This window comes from Podarcis filfolensis (genome assembly GCF_964270895.1).
Source record: "Podarcis filfolensis genome assembly, chromosome: 8".
NCBI classification, from domain to species: Eukaryota; Metazoa; Chordata; class Lepidosauria; order Squamata; family Lacertidae; genus Podarcis; species Podarcis filfolensis.
In genome coordinates this window covers 89,589,417-89,601,583 of record NC_139611.1, presented here as the reverse complement: position 1 = coordinate 89,601,583, position 12,167 = coordinate 89,589,417, and the positions used below count along the sequence as shown (strand labels likewise).

Sequence of the window (12,167 nt, the reverse complement as noted above, 5' to 3'; positions counted from 1 at the left end):
CTGTTAATTGTTTCAGCAATTCCTTTCCATCTTTCTCTATTTTCTGTCATATAATTTTCTTAACTTATTTTAACCTTATTTTCCATTAATACTATAATACTTATTTGTGCTTAACTCCTTATAACATTTCTACTAAAGCCATATAATTTCATTCCAACATTTTTCTAACACTCATTAATTTTACAGTATTTCTATAAATAAACTTTAAACTTTTTCCAATCTTTTTCCACCGTCTTCTCCCTGGTCTCAGATTCTGCCAGTCCTTTCCGTCAATTCCATATAGTCCAACCTGGTGATCTTCTGTCCGAGGCTCTTAACTCTTTTCCAAGTCCCTTCTGCAGATCTTCTTCGTATTTATACATGCACTTTACTTTGTCTTCTGCTGATCTTGTTCTTAATTTCCTTCCTTTGATGCTGAAGAGTAGGTCTCGGGGAAGCTCCGACTTAGCAATGTTTTTATTCCTTCTCGACAGGTCAGCCAAATCTCCGTAGTTAAAACTAAAATCCAAAAGATATTTCAGGACGTGTTTCAAAATCCCTCCAAATCTGAAGGTCCCCACAACTCCAGTCTCCTCCTGACCCAAGTCCAGGTCCCAAAGGTCAGTACATCCCTGCATGGGGGGGATCTATCCAACTTTTCTTCTCCAGTCCAAGCAGGGCTCCAATCCTCAAAATCTGACTTTCTCTAAATTCAGTCATAGAAGGCAACAACTTATCTTCATCAAATTGCCTCTGTAAGGCTGGGGCTCTCTCCCTCTCCACTTGTATTACTTTAGGTTCAACAACAACAACTTTCTCCCTCACCTTCTCCACAATTTGCCATGTCAAAGTAGATTCCTGTATCGATTCCTGAATAGTTTCTGTATAGATGTTCACTTTTTGTCCCAAATTAGTCACTTTTTGTCCCCAGTTATCAATTTTGATAGTCATCACATCCGTCTTCTTATGGAGCTGTTCCAATGAATCACTTATCTTGCATAATGCAATCACTAAGGCTTCTTCTGTCGACATTCTTACCGATCCAAGGTCAATCCCTGGTTCTCACGGTTTTTTATCTTGCAGCTGGAGATTCCCCCAGCTCAACTCTTGTAACAGTTTCAAAGGCTCCCTCTAGAGGGAAACAATTTCTATTTGTATCAATCCTTTTAAGCACGGTTCAAGCGATAAAATTAGTTTCAATTTTCAGTTACTTTTACTCCTTTTTTAACGCTGAAGGAAACAATGGAAACAATGTATTTCTCTTATTTAACTATCTGTCAACAAACGTTTTATTCACAGTCAATGAACTTTCCCAAAACGTCAGACTTACTAGCAGCCCGTTTCCAGGTTCAGAGCGGTGGTGATTTAACTTTCTTCACTCTCTCTCCTGCAGGCTTACGCGGTCCAAAATTTTCCCCCTCTTCTCCTGCCTCCAAGGGGGGTTTAATGATTTTAGCCAATGGAAGTTTAACCCTTTACAGAGGACTTTCCAAAACTTTAGCTTGCAGCCTCTTTGCTTCAGTCTATTTACAAAATGGGAAGGCGGACTTCCTGTTTGAAACCTCCCCGTTTCGGTGCCAAATTAAGACGTTTAAAAATCCAATTTTCCGTTCTACTCACGGGTAGTTGTTTTAAGATCAAATTGTCCACAGGAAAAAGTCAGTGCTCTCCAGCAACAGCAATGCGGCTTCACTCCGTGAAAGAAGCAGTCAATTCGAAGCACCGTGCCACTCACCCCACGTCGCTCCGGATCCCCGAAACCGGGTTTCCCCGTGAGTAGGGGAGGCGCAAAAGGTGCCAGCCGAATCCCACGTTCACAGGCTTCTCCTGCCTGTGATTTTTAGTGGGTCCCCGCCTTCGCCGTGGCGGCCAGACCCTGATTTCCACGAAGCAAATTCCTCCCGATCAGAGGTATTCAGCCATTGCTGGAGGCGCCAACCCGGAAGATCTTTGCTTCTTCCAGTACACCGATATTAGTTTGCCTGTCTTCCCAAGTGATGTGTAAAATTTTTCGGAGACACCGTTGATGGAATCTTTCAAGGAGTTGGAGATGGCGTTTATAAGTGGTCCATGTTTCACAAGCATACAGTAAGGTTGGTAGTACAATAGCTTTGTAAACAAGCATTTTGGCTTCCCTGCGAATGTCCCGGTCCTCAAACACTCTGCACTTCTGCTGCAACTGGACAGTGCCAATCCTGGATGTACTGGATTTGTGACCATTGTGCTCATTGGCCTTGGCTAGCAGTAAAGCTCTGCTGGATGAAATATATAATTGCCAGACCGGGTTACTTCCGGGTTTCTCCAGTTGCGCATGCGCAGAAGTGGTCTTTCGCTGCTCGCACATGCACAGAAGCGATAGACCGCCCCACACGCATGCGCAGAGCAGGCACTTCGGGTTGCAGTAGTTTCCGGTTGCAAATGGCCTCCGGAACGAATCCCGTTCGCAACCAGAGTCACCACTGTACACAATGAATAATTCCATTAGCCCAACAAAATATGCATCCATAAAATGCGCAGAAAAAGATTCCCATTAAAACAGGACATTATTTAAGAGGCAGAAGACAACAAAGTGTAACTGTTAACCTTTATTTGGTCTAGGAGGACAACCTTTTTCTTTTAGGGTCCAGTGTGCTTTGAAGATGTAGCTGTCCGTTTCACAGACGAGGAGTGGGCGTTGCTGGATCCTGACCAGAGAACTCTCCATAAGGAAGTCATGGAGGAGAATCATGGGATCGTGGCCTCTCTTGGTAAGGCTCCCTCTGGGATCATCCTATCTGCTTTGTAATTCAAGACATCTCTCTATGGGAGGAACCTCTGATTTTTCGATGGGGCTCAATAGCAGCACCTGCAGCACCTGGGATGCTAACACTCCCACAGCCAGCCTTGGATGGAAGACTGTTGACTGCTTTCCCTGTGAATATTCTTCCTCTGGTCCTGCCTTTTCAAAGCATAAGTAATAAAATTATCATTGTCATCATCTTGCCTACCCCCCTCCATGATGGCCCCCTTTTGCTCTTGAAGGGCTGGCCTGTCTGCAGCCCCCACAGCCTCCCATCAGGGCCCCTTCACGGGGGCAGAAGCAGAGGAAGGGCCTCAGGAAAGCAGCCATGGCTCCAGCAGGGCCGGGAAGCATCTGGCCAGATGCACAGGAGGAGGAGGAGGAGGAGGAGGAGGAGGAGGAGGAGGCAGAGGAGGGCTGACCGCTCTCCTTCCCCCTCAGACTCCATTGCTCAGCAGCCCCTCATCCCCTCATAGGTGAAGGGCCGCCAGAGGTGCAAGGTGCTGAGCAGGGGGGAAATTGCTCAGATGAAGTTACTCCAGGGCAGATAAAACCCCCCCACCCCAATATTTTTTCAGGCTCCTCTAAACTGCCCAGGCCTTCTTAAATGTATCTTCAAAGTGATTCAGGAAGTTGAAGTGTCTTCTGTCAGATGTTTTGTTTCTGTTTTTCTTTCTGTCCTTGGCTGACTAAAGAGATGAGTGACATTGGAGATGGCACAGATCCCATGATTGGGCCAAACAAAATCCGTCCCAGAAAATAACCAGGCTTTTTGAACCCCCGGCAGTGAACCCTGGAGGAAGACCTCACATCTAACTCCCTTCAGTTCTTTCCCTGTCACAAGCATTAATTAGCACTGCTCCCTAATTTGGGACCATCGGCTGTGGCGAGGCCTGCAGGACCTGCTCCCTTCCAGGGCCTTTTCCAACTGGCCTGGGGGACGGGGGCCAGGCCCGCACATTCTCAGCTACAAAAGGACTCCTGCTGCAGTGCCCGGAGGGTGGGGCTGGACCCACCGGAACAAACTCTTGGGGGAGTGTGGAGTTCTTCTGCTATTGCTTCCCTGTTCCAAGTGTCTAATCTAATGTGTTTTTAAATGACCTTAAGCACTCAGTGGCATGTTAATTTTCCTCTTCTCCCCCCCTCTTTTGCTCTGTTGGGGGGTGGAATGGATAACAACAACAGCAACAATTTATTATTTATACCCCGCCCATCTGGCTGGGTTTCCCCAGCTGCTCTGGGCAGCTTCCAACCAAATTTGAAAATGCAGTAGTCCATCAAACATTAAAAGCTTCCCTAAACAAGGCTGCCTTCAGATGTCTTCTAAAAGGATATCTGGTTGGGGATTCATTTAGGTATAACGTTGTTTTGTTTTGTTTTATTGGTTGTTGTATAGTTTGTGTTTTGTTTTTAAGGGGCAGGATCAGGGCTGCCTGGGAGTGGGCCCCAGCCAACAGAATGGCTGGGGCAAGTTCCACGGGGAGGGGGGGATGCACTGGGACATCAGATCTCAGTGATCATGGGCAGGAGGAGGAGTTACGCTAAGACCAGACCATGTCATTACCCAGGAGGCAGGCTTAGTTATTGTTTGAAGACTATCTCTGCCTCCAGGTCTGGTCTTGACTGGATGGATTCTGGAATCAACAAGGGAAACCCACATGACCTGAAGGTGCTGCTGTGCAATGCCAGGTCAACGATTCATAAGACCACTGCCATCCATGACCTAATTGTGGATGGAGGACTTGACCTGGCATGTGTAACAGAGACTTGGTTGGATGAAGCAGATGGGCCTGTCCTTGCCGCTGCTTGTCCACCAGGTTTCTCTTTTGCACAGCAACCCAGGTCATATGGGCGGGGGTGGGTGGGCGTTGCAGTGATTTTTAGGAAGTCATTAGTTTGCACCAGGTGCCCTATTGGGAAGACCCAGTTCTCTGAGTGCATGTTCTGGAAGTTGGGCAATAGGGGCAGTACAGGATTCCTTTTGGTGTACCGACCTCCCCGCTGCACCAAGGATTCCCTGCCCGAGCTGCTTCAGGTCGTGGTGGATGTTCTCCTGGAGACATCTAACTTGGTTGTCCTGGGGGATTTTAACATCCACGCTGACACGACCTTACAAGGGGCCGCTCGGGACTTCGTGGAAAGCATGGCCTCCATGGGGCTGTCCCTGAATAAGTCTGGCCCAACCCATAGCCACGGACATGCTTTAGACCTGGTGTTCACCTCTAGTGACATGGGTGATCTGACACTAGCTAAAAGTGAAACAACTGAAGTGCCATGGTCAGATCATTTCCTGGTGCAACTGGACATCTCTGCGACCATTCACCTCTGCAGGGAGATGGGACCGATTCAGATGGTCCGCTCCCACCACTTAATGGATCCAAATGGTTTCCAGAGAGTGGTAGGGGATGCTTCATCCCATGTTGATGGCCTTTCAGCTGATTCCCTGGTGGCCCACTGGAATGTGGAGTTAACCAGGGCTATCGACTGTCTGGCCACGAAGCGCCCTCTCTGGTTGCATGGAGCCCAGACAGCCCTGTGGTTTTCTCCAGAGCTGAGCATGAGGAAATGATATCTGAGACGGCTAGAGTGCCGGTGGTAGAAAATTCATTCTGAATCAGACCAGACACGGGTTAGAGCTCAACATCAAGCCTATCAAGTGGTGACAGTGACGGCGAGGAAGACTTTCTTCACCGCCTCTATTGCATCTGCAGAAAATAGCAGCAGGAAACTCTTTCAGGTGGTTTGCAATTTAACAGAACCGCCTTTACCATTGGGACCTTGTAAAGACCCCAAGATCTCCTGGAATGATTTTGCAAAGTTTTTTGCAGATAAAGTTGCTCAGATTCGGAAGGAGGTAGACACCATTGTGGGAGCAGGGCCCGGGCGGGAGAGTGCTAGAATCCTGTCTAGTCATGTTATATGCGATCAATTTCAATCTGTTACCTCCGAGGATGTGGACATGCTGTTTGGACAAGTGAAACCAACCACCTGTCTTCTTGATCCTTGCCCATCCTGGCTAATAAAAGCGAGCTGGGAAGGGCTGGGCGATGGGCTCTGCGGGGTGGTGAATGCTTCTTTCTGTGAGGGAGCCTTCCCAGACCCACTGAAAGAGGCGATCATTAAACCGATTCTTAAAAAAAAAATCTTTAAAGGTGAAGGGACCCATGACCATTAGGTCCAGTCGTGGCCGACTCTGGGGTTGCGGCTCTCATCTTTGAAGGTGACCCAGAAACTGCAATTAATCCAGAATGCGGCAGCCAGACTGGTGACTGGGGGCGGCCGCTGAGACCACATTACACCGGTCCTGAAAGGCCTACATTGGCTCCCAGTATGTTTCCGAGCACAACTCAAAGTGCTGGTGCTGACCTTGAAAGCCCTAAATGACCTCAGCCCAGTATACCTGAAGGAGTGTCTCCACCCCCATCGTTCTGCCCGGATACTGAAGTCCAGTGCCAAGGGCCTGCTGGTGGTTCCTTCACTGTGATAAGCCCACCCTGTGGAACGCCCTCCCATCAAATGTCAAGGGGATAAGCAACTATATGACATTTAGAAGACATCTGAAGGCAGCCCTGTTTAGGGAAGTTTTCTAATGTCTGAAATTTTAATCTATTTTTAAATCTTTGTTGGAAGCCGCCCAGAGTGGCTGGGGTACAAATATATTATTATTATTATTATTATTATTATTATTATTATTATTATTATTATTCCTGAGGCTCTAATCTGTTTGCCACGTTGTTGCAGGTGGTGATGAATTGGAGATGAAGAACGAGGGAGACCACAATGAAATCCACACAGTGGAGGAGCCATATCAGGATTCAGACTGTGAAGAGAGCTTCAGTCAGAGCTCCCATGCCACTTCCCATCAAAGAAATCTCCTTGAGAAGAAACACCATCAGTGCTTGGAATGTGGAAAGAGCTACAAACACTGGAGCCTTCTCAATATCCATCAGAGAATTCATACAGGGGAGAAACCCTATAAATGTTTGGAATGTGGAAAGAGCTTCATTAGGAACGGCAGTCTCACTTCCCATCAAAGAATCCATACAGGAGAGAAAGCCTATAAATGTTTGGAATGTGGAAAGAGCTTCATTAGGAACGGCAATCTCACTTCCCATCAAAGAATCCATACAGGAGAGAAACCCTATCAGTGCTTGGAATGTGGAAAGAGCTTCAGTCACAGCCACCAACTAAGAGTCCATCAAAGAATTCATACAGGGGAGAAACCCTATCAGTGCTTGGAATGTGGAAAGAGGTTCCGTCAGAGATACAAGGTCACTGTCCATCAGAGAATTCATACAAGGGAAAAACCTTATCAGTGCCAAGATTGTGGGCAGAGCTTCAGAAAAAAGGACAGATTAACTTCCCACCAAAGAATTCATACAGGGGAGAAACCATACCAGTGCCAAGAGTGTGGAAAGAGCTTCAGAACAAAGGAGAGTTTCACAGTCCATCATAGAATTCATACAGGGGCGAAACCTTATCAGTGCTTGGAATGTGGAAAGTGGTTCAGGCAAAAGAACAGTTTAACTTCCCACCAAAGAATTCATACAGGGGAGAAACCTTATCAGTGCTGGGAGTGTGGAAAGAGCTTCATTCTAAGAGGCCAACTTATGTCCCATCAAATAATTCATACAACAGAGAAACCCTTTCAGTGCCAAGAATGTGACAAGAGCTTCAGTCGAAGAGAGTGTTTCACTTCCCATCAGAGAATTCATACAGGGGAGAAACCCTATAAATGTTTGGAATGTGGAAAGAGATTCACCCAAAGCACCAGTCTCACAACCCATCAAAGAATTCATACAGGGGAAAAACACTTTAAGTGCTTGGAATGTGGAAAGAGATTTGTTCTCAGAAGTCAGCTTACTGACCATCAGAGAATTCATACAGGGGAGAAACCCTATCACTGCTTAGAGTGTGGAAAGAGCTTCAATCATAGGGCAAATCTCACTTCCCATCAAAGGATTCATACAGGGGAGAAACCCTATCAGTGCTTGGAATGTGGAAAGAGCTTCAATGAGAGGTCCAAGCTCACTTCCCACCAAAGAATTCATACAGGGGAGAAACCTTATCATTGCTTGGAATGTGGAAAGAGCTTCATTCACAAAGGCCAGTTCATGGCCCATCAAAGAATTCATACAGGGGAGAAACCTTATCAGTGCTTGGAATGTGGAAAGAGCTTCATTCACAGACGCCAGCTTACTGTCCATCAAATAATTCACACAGGGCAGAAACCCCATCAGTGCTTGGAATGTGGAAAGAGCTTCACAGACAAAGGCCAGCTCACTGTCCATCAAAGAATTCATACAGGGGAGAAGCCATATCAGTGCTTGGAATGTGGAAAGAGCTTCAATAGGAGCAGCAATCTCACTTCCCATCAAAGAATTCATACAGGAGAGAAACCCTATCAGTGCTTGGAATGTGGAAAGAGCTTCATCCAGAGCACCAGTCTCACAACCCATCACAGAATTCATACAGGGGAGAAACCCTATAAATGTTTGGAATGTGGAAGCAGCTTCAATACGAGCCGCAAACTCACTTCCCATCAAAGAATTCATACAAGGGAGTAACCTTATCAGTGCTTTTAGTGTGGAAAGAGCTTTACTCAAAAATGCCATCTTAGGGCCCATCAAAGAGTTAATCCATGAGAAGAACCCTATCAGTTACAAGAGTGTGGAAAGAGCTTCAGAAAAATGGATAGTGTCATGTCCCATCAGAGAATTCATACAGGGGAGAAACCCTAACAGTGGCAAACATGTGGAAAGAGCTTCAGCCACAGGGCCCATCTTGTTTGCCATCAAAGAACTCACAGTGGGCCAAACTACAGTAGTGGCTGTATACAGATTTAATTGGAGGAGACTTTAGTTCATATGAGAGGGACGCGGGTGGCGCTGTGGGTAAAACCTCAGTGCCTAGGGCTTGCCGATCGCATGGTCAGTGGTTCGAATCCCCACGACGGGGTGAGCTCCCATCTTTCGGTCCCAGCTCCTGCCCACCTAGCAGTTCAAAAGGACTCTTAAGTGCAAGTAGATAAATAGGTACCGCTTTCTAGTGGGAAGGTAAACAACGTTTCCGTGTGCTGCGTTGGTGCCAGCTCGCCAGAGCAGCTTCGTCACGCTGGCCACGTGACCCGGAAGTGTCTCCGGGGTGCGCTGGCCCCCGGCCTCTTAAGTGAGATGGACGCACAACCCTAGAGTCAGACACGACTGGCCCATACGGGCAGGGGTACCTTTACCTTTTACCTTAGTTCATATGAGGTAATGATTGCAGCTGGGTTCTTTGCCACATCTGGTGCCCCATAGTAATTCCTACTACATACCCAGAGCTGTGACTTGCAAGTTCTTGGCCAAGGTGTTGAATTCCTTCTTCATGTCATGCCTGGGGAGAGGGATAAGAGAGATTGGGTGACACTGATGAGTTTGCTGTCCATGCTGAACTTTCCTAGGAAGGACTTGGTGTAAAAATTGTGATAGTTGATTGAATATTAGATATTATAGATTTTGATTTTGGTCAAAGTGTCCTAGTATTAATTGCGTCCAGCCTTTTAGATAGGATGCATTAGGCTTGATTTTTGTATGCCTGCATTTTGTAACCCTCATTCCACCCTCCTGTAAAGCTGTCATGTGTAAGTTTCCTACCGCTTCCATCCTTATCAGACCCTAGAAGGGCAGATGATGTTTTGGGAGAGAGATCTGTGTTGAGCTAGCATCCATGTGAGAACTCACATCTCTCCTCAAAGGTCTTTGACATGTTTTGGGAAAAGAGAACTAAGATAGGGACTAGGAACATCAACAGGCCCATCGTGGGTCTGGTTGCCAAGGAAATGGTGCAAAATATGAGACCCAAATGACCTGGGCACTCTGGGACACCCCAAGATAATTTCAGAGGAGTCGATATCCACATTGAGCCGCGCATCCCATGACCTGTGACGTTTCTTGATGCAAGTGGAAGAGTGTTGTGGCATTTTATGAGTCTTTGTGTGCTGTGTATATAAGCTTTCTTCTAATGTGCCTCCTGGCAGCCTTTTCGAACCAGCCCTTCTGCTGAAGAACTGGATAGCAAGGCTGTCCGATTGCAATAGTTTGAATAAACTGGGTCCCTGCAGGACTCTGAGTTTGGTCTCCTTCTCTTGGTTCCGTGTTTTTATTTCAGATGTTCCTTCACCTGGGTAACAAACTCCTGGCGTAGAAGTAAATTTTTACCACACAAGCAATTCAGATACTTTATTTATTATTTCTATAGCTATTAAATTTGTGCAGTGCCCTTGATCTGAGGATGCCAGGGTGGTTCACATCATGCGTAGAGAGGTTCACAGAGCTTCCTCTTCCAGCGCCTCCAAGCTGCAAATTGGTGGGGCTCCTTGTTTTCTCCTGCTCTGGAGGGTGGGATCCGACCCAGTGGGTTAAAAGATAACAGGAATGGAGATTCTGATTAAAATTCAGAAAGATCTCTTTGACAGTAAGAACAGTTCAACAGTGGAAGAGACTCCGTCAGAAGGTGGTGGCCTCTTCTTCCTAGGAGGTTTTTAAGCTGAAGTCAGGTGGCTAGCTCTCATTGAGTTGAGATTCCTGCACTGCAGGGGGTTGGACTAGATGTCCTTTGAGGTGCCCATCTTATATTTGGGCATCTGCCTCTTCCTGCCCAAGTACAGAACTTTACGTATGTCCCTGTTGAAATTCCTTTTGTTAGCTTGTGCCCAGGTCTCCAATCTGTTAAGCTCATTTTGAATCCTGATTCTTTCTTCTGTGACATTAGCTACCCCTCCTAGTTTGGTGTCATTGCAACTCTGATGAGCGTCCCCTCAACTCTTCTGTCCAAGTTGTCTAATAAAGGCATTGAACGACAGACCCAGGACAGAATCCTGCGGCAATTGTCGCTTTCTTCCAGCACAGTGAGAAATATGCATTGGCCGTCTTTAGTGCAGTTTTTTCGCAGCCTGTATTATGGTATTTACACTCCTGGTTCTGCGGAGGCCCATCCCCTCAACCTCCCAAATAGGAGACAGCCAGCATCTTCAAAATTGACAAATTAAGCTCTACTTCTTGCTCAAGCATGTTCCTGCAAGCTGCAAATTGGTGGGGCTCCTTCTTTTCTCCTGCCCTGGAAGGTGGGACCTGAACCAACGGCTTCAAGATAACAGGAATGGAGAGTCTGATTAAAGTTCAGGAAAAAACATTATGACTGCATGAGGTGTTGAACTGTGGATCAGACTCCCTCCGAAGGAGCTTTTTAAGCAGAGGTTGGGTGGTCCTCTGTTCATGCATTGCAGGGGGTTGGACTAGATGTCCTTTGAGGCCCCTTCCTCCTCTCCCCTTCTCTTCTCTTTCTGACTGCCACAGCCATTCTCCGCATCTCCAGGAAGGTGGCAGTGTCTGCTTGAAGCTCTTCCTGGGATCTGCTGAACACACAGAGGACGCCTGCCAGAAAAGGCACAACTGGGGGGGGGGGTTTCCTCTGTGAGTCAGGAGAAGCAAGGTTACATAGGGACACCCAAAGGATACCAGAGAAATAAAGTTTCTACACAGGGATACAAAAGGTTATACACAAATTTACCTAGAGGTTCTACTTTGTTTTGGAAAGTAGCAAACACTAAAAGCAAAAGGCTTCATTAGGAAGGAAGAGCAAGGCTGAATGAAATGGGGCGCGGGGGGGGGGAGAGCCTCCCTCGACCTCCGAGTAAAGGTCGCATTGCCTTATATCTTGCTTGAGGGTCCCAATCCTTTCAAGGTGCAGTTTACACCTTGCAGAGCCCCTCCCCCTCCGGGCCTTTCGTGCTCCTCCTGCTTCTGTTTCCAAGGGAAGGAAGAGCTCAGAAGCCAGTCCAGGGGGTCCCCCAAAGAAGACCCCCCTGGGTGCTGCTGCAATGCCCGGGGCTCCTGCTTTGCAGAGGGAGAGAGACGGGGGAGCTGGGAGCGCCCGGCTCGCCCAGGGTTCAAAGGAACTGGGCTGGATTCCGAGAGAGGACTGGGAATAAAGGGGGCCAGGTCCCCCAGAGCCAAAGACCCTTCCTCCCCATCCCTTCCTGCAAGGGGGGTGGGATTTTGTCTCTGCTCCGCAAGTGCTGCCTCGGGGGCGCCTTCGGGGATCCGTGAGTCTCTTTTCTCTTCCCGCTTAGGCTGCATTGGGGAGAAGGGGGGTGTCTAGCCGCGCAATAAAGTATTTGAGGGGGGGCCAGCCACCCCACAGTTGAGGGGCATTGCCATTCAAATGGTGTGCCTCTTCATGTGATTGATAATGCGGGACGGGGCTGGCCAGCCTCCCCCCGTATTTTTTTCCATTTGGCGCTCGTGCCAGGGTCCCGGGGGGGTGTGCATGGGGGGCTGTTCATTTCCTGCAGGGGGGACCCCCGAGTCAGGGAGCAGCGGGTCCTGGCCCCCTTCTTCTCTGCAAAACCAGAGAGGGGCGAGTTTGC

At 47.7% G+C, this 12,167-nt stretch overlaps 1 protein-coding gene and 1 long non-coding RNA gene across 3 annotated transcripts in view; one reads left to right on the top strand and one right to left on the bottom strand.

Moving 5' to 3' along the window:
* LOC310768596 (uncharacterized protein) overlaps positions 1-8,565 on the top strand; it is a 191,400-nt gene extending 182,835 nt beyond the window's left edge. Inside the window, exons 5-6 of one of the 2 annotated variants that reach the window (XM_083626979.1) lie at positions 2,600-2,726; positions 6,500-8,565. In XM_083626979.1, the coding sequence (XP_083483105.1) occupies positions 2,600-2,726; positions 6,500-8,325 (1,953 nt within the window). In that variant the 3' untranslated portion in view covers positions 8,326-8,565. The remainder of the gene's footprint in view (positions 1-2,599; positions 2,727-6,499) is intronic. The other variant, XM_083626978.1, reaches the window with a different exon arrangement.
* On the bottom strand, positions 2,550-6,583 carry LOC310769204. The gene is made up of 2 exons (XR_014551522.1): positions 6,490-6,583; positions 2,550-2,722 (listed from the first exon to the last, which is right to left on the bottom strand). It is a non-coding gene; the product is annotated as an uncharacterized lncRNA (long non-coding RNA).
* Positions 8,566-12,167: the final 3,602 nt, after the last annotated feature.